The sequence below is a fragment of the Typopeltis vanoorti genome, chromosome 2 (assembly GCF_054136105.1).
Source record: "Typopeltis vanoorti isolate ZY-2024b chromosome 2, IOZ_Tvanoo_1.0, whole genome shotgun sequence".
NCBI classification, from domain to species: Eukaryota; Metazoa; Arthropoda; class Arachnida; order Uropygi; family Thelyphonidae; genus Typopeltis; species Typopeltis vanoorti.
The window spans coordinates 125,992,016-126,018,609 of NC_143550.1; the positions used below are offsets into that span (position 1 = coordinate 125,992,016).

General features: G+C 36.9%; 1 protein-coding gene across 6 annotated transcripts in view; it reads right to left on the reverse strand.

Annotated features, from left to right (window-relative positions):
• The window catches only part of LOC150109418 (basement membrane-specific heparan sulfate proteoglycan core protein-like), a 1,783,738-nt gene that overhangs the window by 306,973 nt on the left and 1,450,171 nt on the right, over nt 1–26,594 (reverse strand). For all 6 annotated transcript variants that reach the window (XM_090413063.1, XM_090413041.1, XM_090413033.1 and 3 more), the window contains one exon: nt 14,556–14,816. In XM_090413063.1, the coding sequence (XP_090269189.1) occupies nt 14,556–14,816 (261 nt within the window). The remainder of the gene's footprint in view (nt 1–14,555; nt 14,817–26,594) is intronic.

The window sequence follows — 26,594 nt, forward strand, 5'->3', positions numbered from 1 at the left end:
ATTGAAGTTGTACTGCAGGATAGTGAAAAGAGCTCATTTGAGACTATTTGATGTGAGATTGAGACTAGCAGAACAAAATATACAGTTGGGTGCTGCTATAGACCAGCTGATAGAATAGATGGTGGAGATAGTAAGCATAAACAAATTGATGAAATGAATGGAAGGAGGGTAATTATTATGGGGATTTCAGCCATGGTAATTTCAACCACTGATTGGAACGAGGAGAGGACACATGTGAGGAAGGAAATGGATTTTATTCAATTATTAAGTGATAACTATCTGAGACAGCATGTAATTGAAAATACTAGGGGGTTTCAGAGTGCTTGACCTGGTAATAGCATCCGAGAATTTGACTATAATGAATATGACCATGTTGCCACCTATTGGTGAGAGTGATCATAAGGTCTTGACCTGGGAGGTGGCTAAAGGTGTGGAATTTTCGATTAAGACAGGGTATATCTGGAATTACCGTGCTGGCAAGTATGACAAGCTTAGGAGATTGCTTGGTTCAGTGCCATGGCAAATAAAACTGTAAGGGCTGGATGTCGATAGAACATAGGAAGTGGTGAGCATTTACAGGAGGGTATACCTAGGGTCCAAATAGTAAAACAAGCTAAATGGATGAATAACACCATTAAACTTGAGCTGCAAAAAAAGAAACAACTGTGGAGGGAATTTAATGAGAAAAGTGACCTGCAGGCACACGAATGGTATAAAGCGCAGGCCAGAAGGGTAACGAGTGGTAAAAAAAGCAAAAGCGGATTATGAAAGGAAACTAGCTATGCAAGCTAAAGAGAATCCCAAACAGTTCTTTCAATATGCGGCAAGCAAGAAAAAATTGTACATGGCAAAATGATTTTAAGGAATGCCGATGGTAAGGAGGTCACTGAATCAGTCAATATAATGGAATTACTGAGTGAGCACTTTGCAAGAGTATATCATCCAGGTGGTGACATTGAAAGAATGAAGGAACCATTAGTTAATACAGGAATTGTGATGAATAAAGTGGAGGTGAATAGTCTATTACAGAACCTTAATGTGAATACATCTGTGGGATTGGATGGTATACCGGCATGGGTCTTATGTGAAGCGGCTAAAGAATTATCAGTGCCCTTGACCATGTTGTTTAATTTGAGTCTCGGGTCTGGTTTAGTTCCGAAGGTGTGGAAAGAGGGGACAATAGTTCCACTGCATAAAGGAGGATCCAAGACTATGGTTGCAAATTACCGACCAATCAGCACATCAGGAGTCATTGTCAAAGTCTTGGAGAAAGTAGTCATGGGAAAAATACAGGAATGGATTGATTAAAATGAGATACTGTATGGGGTACACCATGGCTTTGTGAAGGGTAGATCATGCCTCAGTAACTTTCTCAAGTTTTATAACACAGTGATGGCTGAACTGGATAAGGGTAATGGGTTTGCAGTGATACTGCTGGAGCTGGCTAAGGCATTTGACAGGATACCACATGGAATCCTAATCCATAAACTGCAACATATGGGAATGGATATAGGGTTGGTGGTTGATAGAGAGATATCAGAGAGTGTTTTATTCAGGAGTAGAGTCCAAAAGACGGCCTGTGACCAGTGGTGTGCCGCAGGGTTCTGTTCTTGGACCATCTGCTGTTTAATTTGTTCATTAATGATATAGGGAAGGATCTAAGAGGAACAGTTCATTTGTTTGCTGATGATGCAAAGTTGGGTAGGGCAATAGTGAATGCAGAAGATGTCAAAATCTTGCAGGATGATTTGGATAGATTGGAGTTCTGGGCTAATTTAATGTGCCAAAATGTAAGGTTATGCATTTTGGGGTGAAAAGATTAGCAGCAGTATACCACATTGGTGGAACTGTACTCCAGAAGATTGATGAGGCCAGGGACTTGGGAGTGTTTTTGGATAGGGAGATTAAGTTGAGGGGACACATTGCAAAAGTGGCTAAATCAGCTCATCAACTCACTTGGTTGTTGAAAAATACTTTGACGCGCAGAGACAAGCAAGTTATTGATCCTCTGTATCAAGCCTTGATAAGATCCCATCTAGACTACTGTGCCCAGATAAGGGTGCCAGGGTTTCTTCTTGATGGGGAGGAGGTGGACAGGATCCAGAGACGAGTGACCAAGATGATAGCAGGTCTATGGAATGAACCTTATGAGAACAGGTTGAAGATTTGTGGGTTGCAGAAATTGGTTGATAGGCGGAAAAGGGGAGATATGATTGAGACATTCAATTGCTAAAGGGTTTCTGTAGGATTAATTCAGAGGATATTTTTGAGATCAGGACTGGTGGTGGGAGAACTAGGATCCATGCATGGAAGCTGGGCAAGAGTGTGGTTAGCAGGGGTGTTAGAGCTGGGTTCTTTACTTTTAGAGTGGTAAATGAGTGGAATAAGGTTCCAGAGTCTGTTGTTGGTGCTATGACAGTGAGTGAGTTGAAGGCAAGGTATGATAGATACTGTGAGAATGTCAAATAGTTGTGTGGTCAAATACCTCCCTCGATGAGTCTAAGGACTCCCTGGAGTCGCCCATAATAATAATAATATAAACTTATCTACCAGATTTGCTATCATCCAAGAAAATTCTATCACACAAGGCCCATCAATATGGCAAGCTGAAGTTGAAGATATTCAGAGAAGTAAATAGATTAGCATTTTTAAATGCTGCTGGAATAATAACGTTATCCTGAATTATGTGAAACCGAAACACTGGTTTACTTCACTGAAGGCTCTCTGCATTTACAGGTGCACTAGCTTTTCTCTTAAGGGAACGGATCGCCACCATTCACATTCTCCTAGCTGACACTGAAAAAGCTATCCATGTGCTAGAAGAAGATTTTTAAGTAACTCTGAAAGTTGACCTTTGGGCAATCCTTTTCAACATCTTGAACACTGCACTTCAGGAAACAAACCATTTCATAGAATGCAATGCTGGCACATCAAAAAATATGAAACCTAGTAAAAAAACTCAGCTTCCAAGCCTCAACTACCTCCTAACATAGTAGTAAACCTATCTTCCTCCACTTTCACATGCCATAACTATGTAACAGCACCTAAAAATATTCTGGCAGAAGAAATAATGACAAAGTAGAACGAGGTATTCACAGCCTTCCCAACCATATAGCCAATAACATCAGACTGAATGTGGCCAATGTGCTCACTTATGCGAAACTACCAAAAAGCAACATATCAAGAAAAGAATTTTAAGCTCTGCAAGAAATCAAAACCAACAACAGAATGGTAATTACCAAAGCAGATAAGGGAAATGCCACTGTAGTTTTAAACCAATTACATTACTCAGGTAAGCTTGCCTGCTTACTTCTAGATCATTCTACTGATCTCCCTATAGATTATGATCCCACCAGTACACAAATCAGAACGCTCCACAGGTTCCTTAAAAAGGTTATCTCTTGGCCTGTGGAGGTCATAAACAAAATAAAACCTGACCTTATAACTCTAGACCCCCCCCCACCCCAGATATATGGACTACCAAAAATCCATAATAAAATGTGCTATTATGTTTTGTTGTGGATGGCATTGATTAGCCCACATACGAATAAGCCAAAGCGCTCACACAATATACTTTCAAATACACTTTCCACATAAAAAATTCATCCCACTTTAAATCCAGTATAGAAAGCCTCACGCATCAACACACTGACATAATGATTAGCTTTGATGTATTCTCTTTATTCACTAATGTCCCACTCTAAGATACCTTAGACCTCTCAAGCCAGTTCCACCATGAACTCAGGATATTTTGTTTGGCAAGGAAAATTCTACAAACAGATAGAGGAGAAATCCATTGGAGTATCCATTTTCTCTGCACCTCCCCCTCCCACAACCAACTTCTTCATTGAGATCTTTGAAGAAAAAGCCTTAAACTCTGCTCCCCATAAACCACTGTCTGGCTATGTTATGTAGATGTGTTCTCCATTTGGGCACATGCCCAGATGTGCTCCATAATTTCTTAATACATCTAAAACAATCACCATCCCAGGATTTAGTTTACCTCATGAAAGGAAAACAATAATAGCCTCCCATTTCTAAACACTGATTACATGCCAGTCTGATGGATCCCTGGCATTTTCTGTTCACAGAAAACTTACACACAGGTACATACACCAGCAGTCACACCATCTCTCCACCCCAAACAATGTGATTGTTAAAAATCTATATTACAGGGCATAATTATTCAGTTCTGATAAGTGTTTTAACTACGGAACTCGACCATATCCGCAACACTTTCTTAGCCTATGGCAATAACCTCCCAAAAATCCAAAAACTATTAAAACCCTGTAACTGCAACCCCCCTCCCCTTTCAGAACAGATTACTCAAGATCTATCATTATTCCATACATCAGGCACATCCAAAAAATTGACAAAAATCCTAAGAAAATACAACCTTACAACCACTTAACAGAGCACAAAAGAAACTGGCATTTCTTTTCTGCTCCTCCAAAGACCAGTCACATTTCCTAGTAGTTCTAGGAAATGTGGTACACACCAGGTCCCTTGCAGTTGCAAACTGTTCTACTATGGTCAAACAGGCAGGACAGCCAATATCAGAATTTCTGAACACAAGGACTACATCTGGTTCCACAAATACAGCCACCTCAGGACTTGCTGACCATGCTTTGAACATCCACCACAGAATACACTGGAAGAAGACCACTCTATTACGCTGCAGCAAATATAAATATGAAAGGCTATTGCTCAAACTGCTATTGCTCAGCTCAATTCTGAAAAACTTTCTAAATCTCAATGAATTTGGGTGCATGAGATAGCTCTAAATTTGGGAGGCATACATCCTTAGATCTTCAGCCCAATGTCCAAGACTACCCAATTCAACTTACCAGGGGACACTGTTTAGGACTCTAGGTCTGATTTTAGTTGCCTTTCTTCATCCTCATTTACCCAGTGTTAGTGTCTGCATGCACGTATCATGTTTTTGCAATCCTGAAGATTATTATTATTATTTCGAGCAACTCCAAGGAGTCGACAGACTCATCGAGGGAGGCCCTAACATCATGTCAAGAACAACTATTTGACATTCACACAGTATCTATCATAACTCACCTCAAACTCATTCACGGTCATAGCACCCACAACAGACTCTGGCAGCTTATTCCACTCATTCACCACTCTCCAAGTAAAAAACCTAGCTCTAACACCCCTGCTAACCACATTCTTGCCCAGCTTCCATGTATGGCCCCTAGTCCTCACACCACCAGTCCTATTCTCAAAAATATCTTCTGGATTAATCTTATAGAAACCCTTCAGTAATTTTAATGTCTCAATCATATCACCCCTTTTCCACCTATTAACCAATTTTTGCAACCCACAAATCTTCAACCTGTTCTCATAAGGTTCATTCCACAGACCTGCTATCATCTTGGTCACTCGTCTCTGGATCCTCTCCACCTTCTCCCCATCAAGAAGAAACCCTGGCGCCCATATCTGGGATCAGTAGTCTAGATGGGGTCTTATCAAGGCTCGATACAGAGGAACAATAACTTGTTTGTCTCTGCTTGTTAAAGTATTTTTCAGAAGCCAAGTGATTTGATGAGCTGGTTTAGCCACTTTTGCGATGTGCCCCCCCCCAAACTTCAACTCCCTATCCACCAAACTCCTAAATCCCTGGCCTCATCAATCTCCTGGAGTACGTTCCACCAATGTGATATACTGCTGCTAATCTTTTCACACCAAAATGCATAACCTTACACTTTGCCACATTAAATTATCATCCATTTTCCTTAGCCCAGTCCTCCAAACTATCCAAATCATCTTGTAAAATTTTGACATCCTGTGCACTCACAATTGCTCTACCCAACTTTGCATCATCAGAAAACAAGTGAACACTTCCTCTCAGATCCTTTCCTATATCGTTAATGAACAAATTGAAAAGTAGTGGTCCAAGAACAGAACCCTGCGGCACACCACTAGTCACAAGCTATCTTTTGGACTCAACTCCTGAATAAACCACTTTCTGGTATATCTCCACCAACCACCCTCCTATCCATCTCACCAACCCTATATCCATCCCCATCTGCTCCAGTTGACTGATTAGAGTTCCATGTGGTATCCTGTCAAAGGCCTTGTCAAGTTCCAGTATAATCACTGTAAACCCATTACCCTTATCCAGTTCAGCCGTCACTGTGTTATAAAATGTGAGAAAGTTACTGAGGCATGATCTACCCTTCACAAAACTGTAGCATTGCCGAAATATAGGAAAGAATTGATAATTAATACTTTCTTATTTATAATAATATTACAATTATAATATTATAAACTTATACTAATAGTTATAATTAATATATTAGTATATGTTGTAATTTCCATAAAAATATTAGTTATGAGTAACCAACATAAGTCTATCAAGAAAAATTATCCATCATGTTTCCAGAGAGACTGGTAGAATTAACAAAAGGATGAAAGAAAATTATCCAAGAAATCCTGACTCTTCTCTGACAGATAAGAGAAATGAAAAGAGATCTAGACAAGATAAATAGAACATCATTCAATGGCTATGTTAAACAATAAGGATAACAGAAGAAATCGGGAACTCAGAACAAGGAAAACCTGTCCTATCCACAACTTTTTCTCATTGTTCTCTATTGTAATTCATGGTGATATATTATCAAGTCTCACAGCCTTGTTAACATCTAGTTAACTCAACTCCCCATACACCTCTTGCTCACTTACAGTCAGTCTCTCCTCCCCATCAGGGGAGTTGAGTAAATTAGATGTTAACAAGGCTGTGAGACTTGATAATATATCACCATGAATTACAATAGAGAACAATGAGAAAAAGTTGTGGATAGGACAAAATCAATTAATAGCCCTTAAAGTTGAAAATGAAGAGCGATTAGCAACAAAGAATAGATCGTAAGAAGAAGAACAAAATTATTCTATTCCAAATTACATGATGCTTTTGAAACTTAGTGATATGGGGAGACAAAAATGTAATACCCAAAATGGAAGAGGATGAAATATAATGTTTTAAAATAAGTTCAGTATGCAATAGCAGCATAAATAGTAGAAAAACATCAGAATAATACCATGTGTGTGTCTATATATATATAGAGAGAAAGAGTGAGAGACGCGCGAGCGCACACACAGGAAAGAACCTAGCAAACTCCTTGGTTTGGATATGGCTTATAAGTCTAGGCATGTGGAGGATGGAGACAAAAAAAAATCTATAGGCAAATGGCTTGGTTATCAAGAGAAGGGTAATCAATAATGGGTGGTGATTTTAATTATGGTAATATTAATTGGCATGAATGGTGGAATCAGGAGAATGAATTGGAGTTCTTACCTTCATGTGCGCTCCATCACATGTTGCCCAACTCGTTTTTCCAAGCTATTTCTCCCTTCTGTGCTAAGTTTTTCAAAATCACGGGATTCATAATTCAGTAGAAAGGAGACAGATGCTACTTACATACTGCTCAAGAGCTATTTAATAGTATCAGTATCTGAGAGTATTCTGAACGTGAAAAGGCTAAATACGATTGGAGTAAAATGGATGAAGAAATTAAGCATGTAGTCTGGAAAAAAGTCATTATGGAAGTCAGTATAATTTAGCAGTAATAATCAGTTGCATGAGGAGTGCAAAGAGAAGGCCAGAAAGATGATTCACTTAGTAAGGACAGAAGAGGTGCAATATGAACAGAACTTGGTCAGAAAAAATCCTTAAGAGTTCTTTTGAAATATGGCAAGTAGTAGAAAAAATGATTATTGGAGGGTGATGTTTGTGGATGAAAATGGTGCACTGGCAAAACCTGCAGAGGATATAGTTGAGAAATTTATCAGTATTTAATCCTCATGGATGAGACATTATGAGGAACTCAAGTGTAGCAGGTAATGTGGTCAAGGGAATAATGGTGAGTGAGAATGCTATATGCAAAGAATTAAGTATTACTGATGTTAATAAGACTGGGATGCTTGAGAACACATCACATTGTGTCTTAAAGAGATGGAAGGAAAATAAAACTGTACCACTTCAAAAAAGGGGTGATATGACTGAAGAAACAAAATATATGCCAGTGTGTCTGGGATAAACACTTCTTCCTGTCAATCCTCATCTATCAAAACTACTGCCACTATTTTTCCCTTGTATCTCAACCTTTTGTGGGCATAATTCCCTTGCTATCACCAGGAGTACTCCTTCCCCCTCTTCCTATTTTCACTAGATACAGAGAAAAATGGCATTGTGGAGGCAGCATAAGAGAAGTGGAAATAACCAATTCCATGAGGTCTACCTCATGGAATTTCATGGAGACCAGGTTATTTCATAGATACCAGGCAAGGAAGGTCACTTGGTTGGTGAGGGCAGCTAAAGAGAGGTATGAACAGCAGTTAGCTAATGAAGCCAAAAAGAATCCCAAAGAGTTCTTTCAATATGTAGCCAGCAAAAGAAAGAATGATTATGGAAGGATGACATTGATAGGAGAAAATGGTATAAAGACAACTGTTGCAGAATGTGTGGTGGAGATACTTAATGAGCAGTTCATAAAGGCTTTCAAATCTTGTGAATGCGACTTCATGGAGAGATTGAGAGCAGTAGATGATGGGGAGGAGAGACTGACTGTAAGTGAGCAAGAAGTGTATGGGGAGTTGAGTAAATTAGATGTTAACAAGGCTGTGAGACTTGATAATATATCACCATGTATTCTGAAGGAATGTGCCAGGGAATTGACACCTGCCTTGACATATTTTTTTTTAATACGAGTCTTGCACTTGGTCAAGTTCCTAAGAAGTGGAAGGAGGGCAAGATTGTGGCACTTCATAAAGGAGGTGATCGAACTCAAGCATCAAACTATAGGCCAGTGATGGCAAACCTTTTTACCCAGGTGTGTCAAACATCTTTTATTTTTTAAATATTGATGTTGTTTATGTGCCACTTTCATACTTGCATTATAAATTTAACTACATAATCATAGATGGTGACTTAATATATATCATATTAGGATATTTATTTAATAGGACATTGATATAAGATCTGTGAATTCATATTATACAATTAATTTAATAAAGTGAAATTACAAACTTATGTCACATTTAATGACTTTTCTGTTGCTGAGTACTGATAGAAAGTTGCTTTATAGAAGGGCTATAGTGTGTCCATTTTAATGCTACACAGGCAGTGTTCAAATCATTGCTCAATCTATTTCTCCCTTTCGATTTGATATTATTTCAGGCAGAAAACAGTTTCACAAGAGTATGTAGAAGAGAAAATTGTTAGAAGAGCTTTAGCAAAGATTTTATGAGCATGAAAGTTTTCGGGAAGGCTATTCCACACTTTTAGAATTTCACAGTCTGAATTTTAACATGCGGTATCATGCAGACGATCCCGCTCTTCTAATTCATTTCTAAGAGCAATAAAGTTTCTTTTCCAGAGAGGATTACACTGGAAGTCAGCTAGTTGCATTTCTAGATTTTTAAATCCAACCACTCAAAGCCATCTAAATTTAAGATCAATGAATTCTGTTTCATCAGGATACTTCATGAATTTGATTGTTTGTTCCAACATTCGATATTGCTCAAATCTAGAAGAAAACTGTTCAGTTACTGACTTTAAAACTTTGATAGATTGGGTGATATGTTGTTCATGATTTTTGGAGCTGTTTCGTTAAAAAAAATTTCTACTGTTGGGAAATACTTAAAATTGTTACTTTCTAAATCATGTTGAAATATTTTAAGTTTATTCTCAAAGCTCTTGATCATGCCAAACATAACATCCACAGATTAACATAATTCAATCGACAAAATTCTTTCAATGAACCGAAACCTACCTTCGCCTTAACTGAGAGCGATCTTACACGTTTTATCGCATTTTTTTCCATCAGAATACCAATATCTTTCAACATCCAAGAGTGTCACCTGAAACCCTCAAGTGCGTCAGTGTTGATGCACATGTCATAGGTTCACCATCACTGTTATAGGCCCATCTGTGTGTCAGGTGTTGTGGTTAAGTTGTTGGAGGTTTGTGAGAACTAGGATCAAGAGTTGGGTTGACAACAATGGTATTACTTTGATGGACAGCATGGATTTGCTAAAGGGAGGTCATGTTTTAGTAATCTACTTGCTTATTACAATAAAGTGACTGCTTCCTTGGACAGAGGAGAAGGTTACACAGTAATATACTTGGATTTCACAAAGGCTTTTGATAGAGTACCTCATGATAAGTTGACAGTCAAACAAGAGCAGATGGGGGTTGGATATTAGACTAGTGCATTGGATTGGAGACTGGCTATCTGATAGGTATCAACAAGTTGTGTATGGGTCAGCGATATCCAGGAAAAGGAAAGTCACTAGTGGATGGCTCAGGGGTCTGTTTTAGGGCCATTACTGTTGAACTTGCATATTAATGATATTGGTGAAGATTTGGATGGAGATATTCAGTTGTTGGCAGATGATGCAAAGTTGGGACGAACCATGAAGAGTAGTGAAGATGTTGTGGCCTTACAAGAAGACTTGAATAAATTGAATGATTGGGCACGGAAATGGGGATGTGAGTTCAATGTTGCAAAATGTAAGGTTTTAAAATTTGGAAAACAAAGATGGAATGCAGAATTTATACTTGGTGAGGAAATATTGTTAGAGGTGGAGGAAATAAGATATCTGAGGGAGATAGTGGATAAGGATCTGAAATTTAGGGGACACATAGCCAAAATTGTGAAGACAACACAAAGGCTTCTGGGAATGATGCGGAGGACATTGACGTGTAGAAGTAGGGAGATTCTTGTTCCATTGTATAAGGCTCTGATTAGGCCACACATGGACTATTGTGCCCAGATATGGTCACCTGGTTTCAAAAGGATGAAGAGATATTGGAAAGGGTCCAAAGGCGACTGAAAGGTAGTTTCTGACCTCTGGAATGTCAAGTATGAGGAAAGATTGAGAAGATGTAATTTGCATTGTCTGGTGGACAGGAAGAAGAGGGGAGATATGATAGAGACCTACAAGTTGGTAAGGGGTTGTTATAGGATTAATGCTGGAGAAGTTCTACATAAAATAGTGGGAGAACCAGAGGTCATCCCTGGAAACTGTATAAAGAGGGCGTGAGTAGGGAAGTGAGAGGCAGGTTTTTTTCGTGCAGAGTTTTGAATGATTGGAATGCCTTGCCTGAGAGTATGGTGTATGCAAGTTGTTTGAGTGTGTTTAAGACATGGTGTTAAGTTCTGAATTAAACTAAAAGTAGTTGACTTATAGTTTCTTCAGAGCTTAACAGTTAATTTTAAACTTTGCACATACTGATATGTCAAGCAGGTTAAATTTATGTAAAAGCCAGACAATTCAGTAATTTTAGAATTCTGTAATTGATTCCTTAATATTATAATGCATTTAGTTGTAATTAAGTCCACTACCTAAGCTTTGTTAAAAATAACATGAGTGTTTGTGCACTTGAGTGAGAGTCTAACGGGTCAAAGATCAATTGCCAGAGGCAATGCACATGTGCCAGAGTACGCGTTGACCGTGACTTTGAAGTGAGCAAGGAAGGAAAAGGATATGACATAGTTCGGAAGTGTAGGGGCACGTAGTTTAAAAAGGCAACGCAGTGCCGAATCAGGACTTTTTCTCTCGTTCTATCAGATCTCCAGCTGGAGTCCCTTGCCAGTCAGTCGTCCGCTCTTGTGGGAGCCATTCTCTCCCTGCCCCGATGTTCGTCCCGGTCTCTTGGGCGAAGTGTCGAGCCACAAGTGAGGAAGGAATGTCGAGCAGACCTTGAGAATCTGCTGATAGAAGACTCGTTCAGCGGAGCTGAGGTCTGGTATACAGCACAGACAGTCGTGCTTTGCTTAAACCTGATAACCAGTAAATGACAAGCACGTGTCTTCAGTGTCCGAGATTCATCTAACCCGAGTCCGACAAGAAGGAAACTACAGGTTAAACGGAACCAGAAATAAATCTGAAAGTGAAGCTGAATCAAGATGTGTATGATTTTCCAGCAGATCCCAATTGGGTGGTAATGTAGAAACCTTTTCTTTGTTCAATGAAAATGTGCAGAAAGAGTAATTGTAACCTTAATAGAACGTTTAAGACTAGAATGTTGTGAATTCGCGTAAAGACTCTAGAAACCTAGTTTAGAGAGACAGACAAAATTCCAAGACACGAATGCAGAAATTAGAGCATGACCTGTACAAGTGCATATCCTTAGTAGAATTGTATCATATATCATAGCATTATCTTTGTTTAAAAATTATGTGGATTTAATACCTATGCTTGTTTGAAATAGAAGTCAGAGAAATTGAGCATATATATTTTAACTGATATTGGCATTGAAATTAATGCATGATCGAATTAAACTTAATAGTGTTGAGACATTAGCCTTTGTTTCACCTTTGTTCGAGTGTCATGTGGAACTGTTACCTAAGCTTGTTAAGAAAGGATTAGAGATTGAATGATTATGCTTTAACTGAAATTGATTTAGAAGTGAATGTATGTCTGAATTAATCATGATTTGTAAATTGTTTAGTGCATAATTAAATGTTTTCTTTTGATTTAACAATTGCCTTGCCTGAAATCATTTTCTACTGCACCCCCCCCCCCCATTAAAAAAAAAAAAAAAAAAAAAAAAAAAAAAAAAAAAAAAATCGAACCACAGCAGGAGGTATTTTGGAAGGGAGGTCACGACTATAGACTAAGATAGTGATAAATTTGAGATTAAAGTTAATTTTTATAAGATTCAGGAATAAGGATACAGTTCAGAGCTTGGTACTGGCTCTTTGGTTCTTCACTAGTTGAAAATCTAGAACTTAGGGTGGTGCAGCTAAATAGAAATTTTCCCTGAGTTCGAAGTAAGAACCAGCATTAGCTCATAAACAAAGGAATTGCCATTATCTGGTGGGAATCTCTTTGCTTTCAACCTATGAACCATATCCCTAAAGTAAAATATGGCCCTAAGTTAAGAGAAAAAAGTAGAAAATAATAGAAGTGAGATAAGGGAAGAAAGAGACGTAATTTAACCATAAAATAGACATAACTATAGAAAGGGGGGACGTAACAACGGTATGATGAGCTGTGTGTGTGTGTGTGTGTGTGTGTGTGTGTGTGTGTGTGTGTGTGTGTGTGAGATAGAAGGACCTCCCAGATGAGTCTGACTCCATGAGGTCTTGAGGTAATAATAATACACACCATCCTTCCATTTCTATACCTATTAGGATGTTATCTTCATTCAACCATATTTCAATTATTCCAACTATTTTCAGACATAAACTCAATCAATACAACAATTTCATCTCCCTTATCAACAATTTCATCTGATGCTCCTTGCATTTGTAAATAAGCACAGCAGTTCATGTCTTTGTCTACAACTAGTTCTACCCATGTCACCCCTAATCTGTAACATCTACATACCTATTCCTACCAACTTACCTTTACAACTCTTTATCCTATATATCTCACCAGACTCAACTATTCTTTGCAATCCCATTCCTATGTTGACTATTCCCATAATACATTACTGCTTTCAGAAATCCATTCTCCCTTCACAGGGATCTGACTCTCTGCATTTCTCTGTCCATCTTTAAATTCTGCTCTCCCATGCAATTCCCTTTTCTAATTACAAACATTTCAGTTCTCACCAGTTCCACTCTCCCTTGCTTTTTCATCACTTTAACTTCTTCTGACCCCTTGTTGACATCACACTTTCTTCTAGCAAGTCTTTCCAGTTGATTCACTAATCCATTTAAATGGAATTCATCTCATTTATATAATTCCATTTGTTCTGTGAATGAATTCCACAAATCAAAGTATAGCATTCATAATTTTTGCTCACTGTTTCACATTCCCATTGTTATACCTGGACAACGCACTATCTTTCCTACACAATGCTGTCTTTTATTCACCTCCCTAATGTAAAGAAAATCAGCAAATGTATACCAGTTTTTAAGACGTTAGAAAACTATATGTTTTTCCATTGCTTGAATGGAAAAACATAGTTTTTCCATTCAAGCAATGGAATGTTGGATCTTGGAGGAGTGCCCCATCAAGCTTGAATGGAAAAACATAGTTTTTCCATTCAAGCTTGATGGGGCACTCCTCCCTGGATTATAGAAGCATTATGCATCAGTCTCTGCACATCCATTTTTCAAATAGGTGTTTGGGTAGAAATAGATCAATCTCCAGGCCATGTTACAGTCCCCAGCTTATACCCCTATGTACATTTTTGATGGGATTACCTAAAGTGTGACAATTAAAAGTGATGTTGATATAAAACTAAAAGGCAAAATTTAGATGATGTTGCAACAATTACTCCATCAATGTTAGAATGCCTGTGGCAAGATCTCAGGGTGGATATATGTAGTACTACATGAGTTCATATTGGACTTGTTCATTACCAAAAAAATATACTATAAACCTTCCTTCATTCTGAATAATTGTTATTGCTATTTTTTTTTTTCAAAGATATTTAGCATTTTAACAAAATTTGGTGTGCATACGTGTATATATTCATTCTCAATTTTCTAAATTTATTCAACAAGCACTCAACAAGAAACTTTTTTTAAAGAAATAGATTTGCTATTGATCTATAAGGTTTGATTTTTGAAAACTGAACTCACCATTAACAATCACTTCTGCTACACCTTCTGATCTACCTGCAGCATTGACCGCAGTACACAAGTAGCGACCTGCATCATTGATTGCAATGCCACGGAATTCCAAAATGCCATTGTTCTGTATAACACTAGATGCAAGTGAACCACCTACTCTGCTCCAAGCAATTGTAATTGGTTGATCTCCAGTTGCTGAGCATTGCACATACACTAAATCTCCAGGACGTGCTGTCTGACGAGGAGGATTAAGCTGAATCCTCGGTGGAGCTTAAGAAAAAAAAAAAAAGAGAGAGAGAGGATCACAAAAGTCATTTTAGCTTCATTGAGGAATTACTCAAATGACAGCGAGTTACACGCCACTATATCTAAAACTTGGGAACCCATGCTCTGCCTGATAATTGACTGGTTTTGATGTAACATATGTCTAAACCATTCAATTGGATAGTGCTTCTCTGTAATGCATAATTAGTCACTCATGGCAGTGTCAGTAAATATATTAACTAATGTATCTTATATACAGTATATTTTTAAAATTAAATATCAAACATGAGTTTCTTTAGATATGTACAAGAATGACACAAATAGCAATTCAAAGTAAAATAAACATAAATCCAATTCTCTATTTGCACGGTAGATTTGTTCCCGAAAAATCATGTAAATGAAAACCGTGTAAAAAAGAATACAGTGCACATGAAAAAATAGAATGGTTCCAGATGTGAAAGCCCAATATGAACAATAAGTCATTTTCAAACACATACATACATACATATATATATATATATATATATATATATATATATATATGCATCTCTTAAAGAAAAATAGTGTGTCACTAATAAACCAGAAATTTGAAAAGCTCCAAATACACCCATGCCAGCTGCATGTGCTAATCTGATGATATTGGGATATTCAGTTGTATGCAAAAGGTACAGGGTTTTTCTTTATCCTTAGCTGCTTTAAAGCCACCAACACTTTTCTGTGATTTCGCTATATAAGTTCTACTTGGCATTTGTCTACACTCTGTAGCATAGAGTAATCCCTGATATTTCAAACATCGAGGGGGGGGGGTTCCCCAAAAATTCAGGTTTAAGTACAAATGTACTGTTCTAGGAAATGATAATTATAATGGAAATGCTCTTTTTAACAGAAATGAATTCAAACAAATTTTAAAAGTAAGTGAAATCTGAACTGTGTTAAATCAAAATATACCATGCAAAAATATAATTGCTTTTGTTTTCTAAATTGCGTTATTTCAAAATTGTGTAAAAAAGGCCATGTAAAAAGAGAAGTAGCTGTACTTAAAATTAAAAAAAAAAATGTCATACTGACAAAAATATGGGAATGAGTTATATGAAAAAAAATGGGCAGGGGGAGGTTAAATTTTCTATAAGAATTACAAAAATGTTTACATTTCAATGAAAAAAAGATTTTTGTTTTTGCATACTTGGCAGTAATGATAGAGATTGAATAACATATTATTCAGTTTTTATTATTGCGATAAATTTCCATTGCCATACTTCTTTGTAACTTCTCTAAGCTAAAGATGTAATAAGATAAGATCATATTCACAACATTGACGAGACCTCAATAAAGGTAGATACCGGTATGGGTATGGCCCTTCTCTTAATGCATAGCATTATACATGTCCTTAAGAAGCTGTGCTTTGCATTATGGGAGATACTAAGACAAGTAGCGATGAGAGCTTGGTCCACCTTTACCAAGATGGCCTCAGTCCTGAAGATGCTTCAGGCACAAACTTTGTTTGCTTACACTTAGATAAAGAATTAAACTAAATTTATTATAGTCTAACCAAGTGGGAAAAAACTTCCAACATCTTTCTCTAGATCCAGAGTAATTTAAGAATAAGGTGAGAACTTTTGGCAACTTGTATAGGTAAATATGACTTCTCCATTGCTTCCACCTGTGGGTCTGGCTCCCACTGACAAGACCTCAATAAAGTTGGAAACCAGTCTGGGTAGTGGCCATTTCCTTAATGCATAGCATTATACATGTTTGCAAGGAGATGTGTTTTGCATTATGGGAGATGCTAAGAAAAGTAGGGATGAGAGCTTGGTCCACATTTACCACGAGTTGCCTCAGTCCTGAAGATACTTCAGGTGCAAACTTTGTTTACTTACACTTGGATAAAGGATTAAACTAAATTTATTATAGTCTAACCCAGGGTTTCCCAAACTTTTCTGATGACAGAACACTTCACAAATCCTGAAATTTTCATGGAACACCTTGATTATTTTGTAATGTATTAATTAATAATTAATTGTTAATTTAGCTGATTTTTATTATTAATTAATAATTGATCATTAATTATTAATTAAACATATACATCATTAAATTAATTTGTGCTGATTTTCATTGACAAATCCCATTCTGATCACCATAACTTTATATTATTATTATAAGTACTTACGAACGAATGCAGACTTTTTTCTCCTGTGTGCTGGTAGTTTTCCCCTCCTTTTGTACATCTTAGAGATCGTTTTGTAGGCTGGTGGTGGATGACTCACAATTTGTTGCATCACAAACACCTTTTGTTGTAATGGGCTTCCAGGCAATTTTTATGATCAGTCATAAACAGCGGTATTCTCTTTCCTGATTGTTGAAAGATTTCAATGTGTGAAAATTAACGATAATTCCTGAATATTTCCATGTTTAAAAATATGCTGCTTGATCACTGACATTTGCTACACAGATATCATTTCCTTCAGTTTTGAGAACAGAGGATATGCTGTCCATTGTTATAATCCATTGGAAGCCTGAAGAAGTTCAGGATTAAGGCAACTCGTAGCAAAGGTGGACCAAGCTCTCATCACTCCTTGCCTCAGTATCTCCCATAATGCAAAGCACATTTGCTACGAGTTGCCTCAGGTCTGAACTACTTCAGGCGCAAACTCTGTTTGCCTACACTTGGGTAATGGGTTAAACTAAATTTATTATGTTATAATCTGCTTGCAGGCAATTTTTATGGCCGGTCATAAACAGTGGTATTCCCTTTCCCAAATGTTGATCGGTTTCAATATGTGAAAATTAATGATACACAGATGCTATTAGGCATTCTGGGTCTGAGCTTTTCGATATATTCATGAATATTATTCTCATCAGAATATTTCCATTATAAAATATTTATTCATGAAAAATGCTTAGAAAACTAAAATGACAAATTCCAGGAACTTCTCGCAGAACACTTATTCACCTTCCTTGGAACACCAGTGTTCTGCGGAACACAGTTTGGGAAACCCTGGTCTAACCAAGTGAAAAAAAATTCCGGCATCTTTCTCTAAATCCAGAGTAATTTAATAATAAGGTGAGACACCTTTTGGCAACTCGTATAGGTAAATATGACTTCTCCATTGCTTCCACCTTAGTATCACCACCTCTGGTCAGGCTTTCACTGACGAGACCTCGATAAAGGTCGAAACGGGTCTGGGTAGTGGCCCTCCCTTAATGCACAGCATTATACATGTCTGCAAGGAGATGTGCTTTGCATTATGGGAGATGCTAATACAAGTAGGGATGAGAACTTGGTCCACCTTTACCACAAGTTGCCTCAGTCCTGAAGTTCAGGTGCAAACTTTGTTTGCTTACACTTGGATAAAGGATTAAACTAAATTTATCATAACATTTTTATTTGAAAGAATCGAGAAATTTACTTTATTTTTACTAGCTCTTTACACCATAAATTGTCTTGATATTTATTTGACTTTATTACTATGTTTAGTTGCTTAGTCAAAATTGGCTGCATCAAAACTTGCATGGGGTGAGTTACAAGTTTTTCCATGATGTGCAGTAAGCAAGTTGAATACATGGTCTGAGAATGTGGTAAATGAAGAAACAGTGAATGAGTTTTGTGTGCATGCATGTGCGTGAAAGTGTTGTCATCCCATGATGACTCCATGGAGGATGATAATAAATATAATTAAATCAATTAAAATCATAAAATAGACAAGGATCCTCGATTGGTTTTTCAATGTAGAGTGGTCCTCAAGAGGAATGGAAGAGTATAATGGGTAAAGAGAGGGATCCAGATTTAGACCAAACTGTGTTTCATGCATAGTGGTGACATTATTATGGAAGACAAGAATACATGGCTGGAATGATAAAAATAGTGTGGTGCATGTTATATTTTTATACTAGTATGGTAAATCAATTACAAATATGCAATTCGTATACAGTAATTTTTATCAAAAAAATTGATAAAAACAAAGAAAGGTGTTCCACTGAGAAACACATTAAAATTGAAGAGGAAATAAACATTGATTACTTGCTTGAATTATCATTTCTCTGCTTCCCATTTAATTTTAACATTTTTGTTTCAAGTAAAGGTCTGATGATGATAAAAATAATAATTGATTAAATTCCAAAGAAAAGAGGATAGGAATATCAATGAATACAGAGAATAAAAGAAAATGAATTTTACGTGGCCCTCACTATGACTCTTGTATGAAAGGAGTATTTTTGCTTTCTGGTCTTATCATATTCCTGATATGTACCCTTGGAGGGTGGGGGGGGGTGTATAGGATTATTATGGTAGCCCTACATGAAAAAGCTATACCATTACTAACTTCCAATCAATAATTTTCCTCCAAATATATCTGCTATTTGTCAAGACTCCAACATTTTCAGATCTTATATTAATGTCTTCTAAGGAGCTTTTACTGTATCAATCCACCTACATCTTGGTCTTCCTCTAAGTCTCTTTTTCCAGCCAAAGAATGTGTCAAAAAACATTTATTTTGCTAATCTTTCCTCTCCTATTCTGTTCAAGTGATCATATAATCTGAGATTAGCTTTGCTGACAGATTCCTGAATGCTAAAAAAATGTCCAGTTCTTTCCTAATATCCTCATTTGTAATGTGATACTTCCATTGATGTCATCTGTTCACTCCACTAATCTTTATCAGAACTCTCATATCTGTGATCTCCAGATGTTGAGCAAGTGTTTTATTTCTAACCCAGTTCTCGATCCATAAGTTAAAATGGATTTGAACACTGTCTTGTATGCAGCTAATTTAGTGTTTTGGGTAATTTGTTTCTTATTCCATATAAAATTTATTATTATTATTATGTGACACCTCCAGGTAGTACAAAGACTCATTGAGGGAGAACATCCACTGCACAACTCTCCATCTCCACCACCCAATCCACCAACGAACCGCAACTACACCAACGCCATCTACCGCCCACTGCCACCACTAGTATTTTCACAGACAATCACAAACATCCATGTTTGTGATTGTCTGTGAAATTACAAGTCTGTGAAATCACAGGATTCGAAAATGCAGCCTTTTGGATGGAGAGCGGGTATGCTAAGCACTCGACCAACCAGGCTGGCTGAATTTATTATTCAGTTGAATTTCTACTATGCTAGCTTTATTAATTATATTGTCTATTTCCATATTTAATTTGCTATCTTCACTAATAAGTGTGCTTAAAATAGCTGAAATGTTTTACTTGTTCTGTAAGTTTACCATTCAGGATACAGTTGATGTTTTCAATGTTTATGCATATTTTAATTGTCTGTCTTTTTATTGCTGATTTTCATACCAAATTTATTACAGCAGTTTGTCGATTTAGTCAAGGAATCTTGCAGTCATGTACTGAATTTATTCAGAAGTATATCATCTGCTTAAAGCAAAGAGATAAGATTAACATTGCCAATTTTGATATCAGATTTAATACCATTTCCTTCATAATGTGATACATATAGATAATGAATAACAGTAGATATACATCAAACCATATTCCTGCACCTCCTTCAATTCTGCTTATTTACAGCTTAAATAAAGGCTATGCATTGCTCAATATAATATCCCATTTACACGATATAACTGTTGAGTTTTAACGAGCTTTCCTCTGGACACACATTGTCATATGCCTTTTCCAGATCTATGAAACTTAAATACAAATCATAAATTAAAGATACCAAAAAATTATAAACTTGGTTTAATCCTTTAACCAAGCGTAAGCAAATAAAGTTTGTGCCTGAGGTATTTTCAGGACTGGCAACTCGTATATAGAAGCGTAGCATTATACATGTCCGCAAGGATATATGCTTTGCATTATGGAATACTAAGGCAAGTGATGTGAAGTCATTAGCTTCTATATACAAGTTGCCCTAGTCCTGAAAATACTTCAGGTGCAAACTTTGTTTGCTTACACTTGGATAAAGGATTAAATCAAGTAGATAATTTCTTGGTATCTTTAATTTGTAGTATAACCAAGTGGAAAAACTTCCAACAATTAAATACAAATTCTTGTTATATTCCCAAGATTTTTTTTTAACTATTTGTCTAAGTGAAAATCTAATCCTGACAATCTCTATTTGGCCTGAATCCAGCTTGTTTTTCACCAAGCTTCCCTTTCACAATTTTTCTTAGCCATTTCTCAAGTATACTTGCATAAATCTTACCAGGAACACTCAGCAGAAATATCTCTGTAATTCTCATATTCAGTTTAATTTCCTTTTTTATTGATAAGTGCTACGAGAACTCTACTCCAATCATATGGAATTTGACCCTTTGACCAAGCATTCTGAATTATGCAGCAGTTGCTGTAAAACTTTTATATCTTCATATTTGATTATTTCTGGTCGAATTTCATCTACTCCAGTTGCTTTCCCACATTTCAGGTTTTTGATGGCCTTTTCTACTTCAAGTATGGATAAGTATTCCTGTTGGGAGTTTTCTACAGCTGCTTGCTTTATTTAGCAATCTTTCAAAAATAATTATGCCAGCCATCTAGAGTATTTTTATCTTCAGTTTTCATGACACCTTTATCATCTCCAGTTTGTTTGTTTTTTTACAGTACAGGTATCCCTCGATTAATGTGGTTAATTAATCCCTCGATGTTACCACGTATATCAAAATTGTGTTAATCAAATCTAATAATCAATGGTAAAATGTACAATTCGTCCCTGCTCGATTGCTGTACTAATAGTTCGTTTTATATGGTACTCTTTTAGGAAAGATAAAAAATGAATGTAAAGTAAATGTTTAATAAATACTTGTACCTACATTAGTTACTGCAATTTTTTTTTTTAATCAAAAGAAGTTATAAAGAGTCGTTTGAACAGTTTTAGTTCAAACGCTTTTCTTATCACCTGGTCACCTGGTTTTCAGAAGGATGAAGAGATGTTGGAAAGGGTCCAAAGGCGACTGACTAAGGTAGTTTCTGACCTCTGGAATGTCGAGTATGAGGAAAGATTGAAAAGATGTAATTTGCAGAGACTAGTGGAGAGAAGGAAGAGGGGAGATATGATAGAGACCTACAAGTTGGTAAGGGGTTGCTATAGGATCAATGGTGGAGAAGTTCTACAGCGAATAGTGGGAGATCAGGGGAGAACCAGAGGTCATCCCTGGAAACTGTATAAAGAGGGTGTGAGTAGGGGAGTGAGAGGCAGGTTTTTTTCGTGCAGAGTTGTGAATGATTGGAATGCCTTGCCTGAGAGTGTGGTGTCTGCAAGGAGTTTGAATGTGTTTAAGACCCGGTATGATGAGATGTGTGTGAGATAAAAGGACCTCCTAGATGAGTCTTTGACTCCATGAGGTCTTGTTTAATAATAATAATAATAATAATAATAATTATTGGCATAAATTCTACAATAACTAGCAAAATGACTCTCCAGACCTCGGCAAACAAGCATTCTTCGATTAACATCTGGATCCATATCCATTACTTGCTGCTTAAGCGATTCTAAACTGCGAAATATTCCATCCAGTTCTTTGACTGTTATTTCCAAAGGAAATAACAGTCAAAGAACTGGATGGAATATCTTCACATTCCTCATCTTCAGATTCCATTTGTTCGTTGTCTTCATATGTGAGTTGTTCAATTTCAAGAAGATTGTTGTCACCGAAATCTTTTGAATTTGAATCCAATAATTCTTTAACATCTTCTGCATCAACACCATCAAAACCAAGGCCTTCACCAATTGCACTGATTTCTTTGATCATGTTGTTCACAGAATTTCGAAAACAACCTAAGTTATTAGCCCATTCTGGCAGAAGGTTTTTCCAAACAGCTTTCATGCAACTAGAGATACTTGCTCCCACGAGTCATGAATGTTAAATTTTTTCCAAAATTTGTGGAGCATAATGCATTTTCTCCCATTGTTGTTTCTACTGCCTTTGAGAATGTCTTTTTAAGAAAATAGGCTTTGAAAGTTGCAATGATGCCCATGTCCATGGGTTGTAGCAATGATGTCGTATTTGGTGGGAAAACTAAAACTTGCACATTCTCACACAGATCATTAAGAGAATTTGGATGACCACGAGGCTAGCAGCCTCATGGCATGAGCATGATTTTGCATGGTAAATTTAAAGGCGCGTCAATCAAAACTCTTGCTGCGTATATCAAGGGATTGTCACAATTTAATTTCGCCACGGTAATCAAACCCGCATTAAGCAAGGGATACCTGTACTCTTTCCTCCCTTCCTAAGCTTTTTCAATAGCCTCCAGAATATTTTGCCACCTTTCTGATATTTATTTTCTATGTTCTTACAAACGGCTTCTCATGACTTTTGTTTAGCTAGTTTTACATAGCACTTCATTTGCTTACATTTTTCTCTGTATTCTGTAAGAGCACAAGCTAACTTACTTGCCAGGAACTTTCAATATGCTTTTGTTCTTTTCCTTGACTGCCTCTAACTTTCTGAGTTCTGATTTTTCTATACTTACCACCTCACAACATGCCTCTCTGGCTGAATCAATAGTTTCTTCAGGATTTGTTAATGAATCTCCAAGCTTTGGTTCTTGTTTTCAAACTTCTTCATTTTTTTTGAATGATGTTTGTGTATTTGAGTCTACAGGTGATTTCTGAAAGCTGCTCAACTTTGATTAATTTTAAAACTTTCTTACACACTATTCTTTTCAATGTGAAATTAAATTTTATCCTGCTCAAAACTAAATAGTGATCACTTCCTGTTTCCAATCCCCTGTATACTCTTTAGTCCTGAATCTTGAGTCAGTAACATAATTTTGTTATTTCTTGCATCTTCTCTCTATGTGAATTTGCACAAATAAGGAATTTCTTCCTTATACCCCAGATGCATAAGGAAGAATTTTCTTTGGGATCGTAGGCACAAATAAGTCTCATTGTAAAATTCCCCATTCTGATATTTACTGCAGCACTCTACTTGACATTGCCTCCCATTCAAGAAGATTATCGTTGTATTTATAGTATAGCTACTACTTCTTTTCCTTGATTGTTATTGCCTGAATATAACATTTTGTATTTGTTGCTTGGAAAGATCTCACCTGTTTTTGTTTCAGTCATGCCCATTATGTTGATCTGGTACTTATCCAATTCTTCTGCAAGTTCATGTCTTTTCCATTGATGCTTCTTACATTGATAGCACCAATCTTGAACTCTGCTTATGTTGACTTGGGATGTGTTTTGGGATTTGTTCCAGTAGCTGACTTTGTGCTGTTCGTCCTGGTTCCCCTGATGAAAACAATGGGTGTGGGGGGGGGGGGGGAAATGCCTTGTTCAACTGGGAAATGCCCCAGCTGCATGAACTATAATGTTGTATCATCATTCTGGTCTTAATATTAATTCTTATTATCATTATTTAACATCTGAGCTTATTTTTTTTCTCTTATTCCCCAGTTATTTATTATTATAATACAGGTATCTCCATGGAGTCAGAAGACTCATCATCGGAGATGCATTATTCACACAATAGCCATCATTCATACAATACCTATCATACCGCTCCTTAAACTCATTCACTGATGAAGAACCCACAACCACCTCCTTTTGCAACCCATTCCACTCATTCACCACCCTTCAAGTAAAAAATCTAGTCCTAACAACCTCTCTAACCACACTCTTACACGACTTCCACTGGTGATCCCTTGTTCCTCCCTTCTTGCCACGTCTTCAGTGTCAATCCTATAAAACTACCCCTTTAATAACTTAATGCTTCTACCATGTCTATCAGCTAATTTTTGAAGCCTACAGACCAATCTATTCTCATAGGGAGAATTCAGACCTGTCACAATCTTTGTCACTTGCCTCTGGATCCTCTCCACAACTTCATTCCCATGGAATCTGGGAATCTAGATCTGTGCACAGTAGTCCAGACACACACACACACACACACACACACACACATATATATATAGGGGAACAATGATCTCTCTATCCCTGCTTATTAGTGTATTCTTCAACAACCATGTAGTTTGATGTGCTGTTCTGGGCAATATATCCTCTAAACTTCAACTCCTTGTCGATAATCACCCCCATATCCCTGGCCTCTTCAGTTTCCTGCAGTTTAGTTCTATTATTATAGTACACAGCTTGTGATCTCTTCCCAAAGTGCATCACTTTTCATTTGGTCACATTAAATTGGCAGAAATTTATCTTTGCCCATACTGCTAGTTGACTGAAGTGTTCCTACAGGATCTTTGCATCACCTTCGTTTACCATGCTCTTCCCAGTTTTTCCAATACCTTCACTACTACTTCTGAGATGCTGATTGGTCTTTACTTGATTGCACTGTTACCTGATGAGTCTTGAGCTCTGGAATTTCTCAGGATTAACACAGGGTAGTCGAAGTTGATCAGGTGGCAATTAATAATGTGACAGCAACACCACTGTATTAATGCACTCGCTTAAATTTAAAGCAATTGTGGAGAGCCTGCACCTCCTAGATGTCATGTTTGCACCCATTTAGTGAGTTAAGAATTAACTGAAGTAATTTGTTTTTGGGGAATGTGAATCTTACACTGATCTAATTATGTTAACATTCTAAGAAAGTTAGTTGTTGTTTCAAAGGTTTCAAAGGCTTACATCAAAAGATTCCTATGTACAGATATTGAGAATTGAATGTACTGTTATAACAGAAATTTGAACTATGGGCACAAAATACTTCTCTCGTTAGTAGGATGTTGGACTACCGTTTTGATGTTCAGTGATTTTTGTAGCAAAGTGCCTTCATTATTGATTTTCCCTGAATAATAATTGTTTTGTGTTGGTCATTGGATACATGTGGTGATTATAGCATAATTATGATAAACACAAGAGACAGCTTGGAGCAGTGTTATTGCAATAAGGAACTGGAGGAATTCAATGTTTACAGTGCATGAGAAATGTTAAAGGGAACATTTGAAATAAATGATAGCATACCTAGAGTCTGGAGGAAAAATCAAGTGGAAATTCATTCATTTGTGAGTAGCATTATTAAGTAGGAGCTGCAAAAATCAGAACGTTTGGGGGGGGGGTTAAAGAGTAGGACAATTGGCAAGGCACATAAGACAGCAGTAGAAAGAAGGCAAACTGAGAATGCAAAAGGAAATTAGCTATGCAAGGCAAAAGTAATCTCAAATGAAGTATCTAAAAGTGGAGATACTGCAGTAACAGATGTAAGAGTAGTTGATAAAAATAAAAGGTAGTTGAAATGAATGAGAAATAGGATAATATATATGCTTGATATGAATGCAGATATGGGATTAGGTGGTATTTCAGTTTAGGTATTTGAGAATATGCTGTGGAATTGACAGTGCATTTAACTAGATGTCCCATGGGAGGGGAAAGAGGAGAAATGAGTAACACTGCATAAAGGATGATCTATGACTGAGGTAGCAATCATCAATTGATCAGCATTTCAGAAGTGGTGGTCAAGGTAGCAGAGCAGTTAAGGGCAAAATTCAAGAATAGGTGGATTAGAATAGGACACCATATTGCAGAAAGCATGATTTCATGAAGATAGATCATGCATCAGTAATTTACTCACTTTTTATTATATCATGACAAGCAGGTTGGATGAAGGGAATGGTAAACAATGATATTTTTGGTCTTTGCAAAGGCAGTTGCCAGGATATGGAACTCTGTCACATAAACTGGAGCGAATTGGGATGAATATGAAGTATGTAATGGATAGAAATCAGGTAATAGTGTATGGAGGCAGAGACCAGAAGGCTGTGACTTGCAGTGTGTTGCAGGACTCTGTTCTCAGGTCACTGCTATTTAAATTTATATATTAATGATATAGGAGATTATTATTATTTGGTAACCCCATGGAGTCA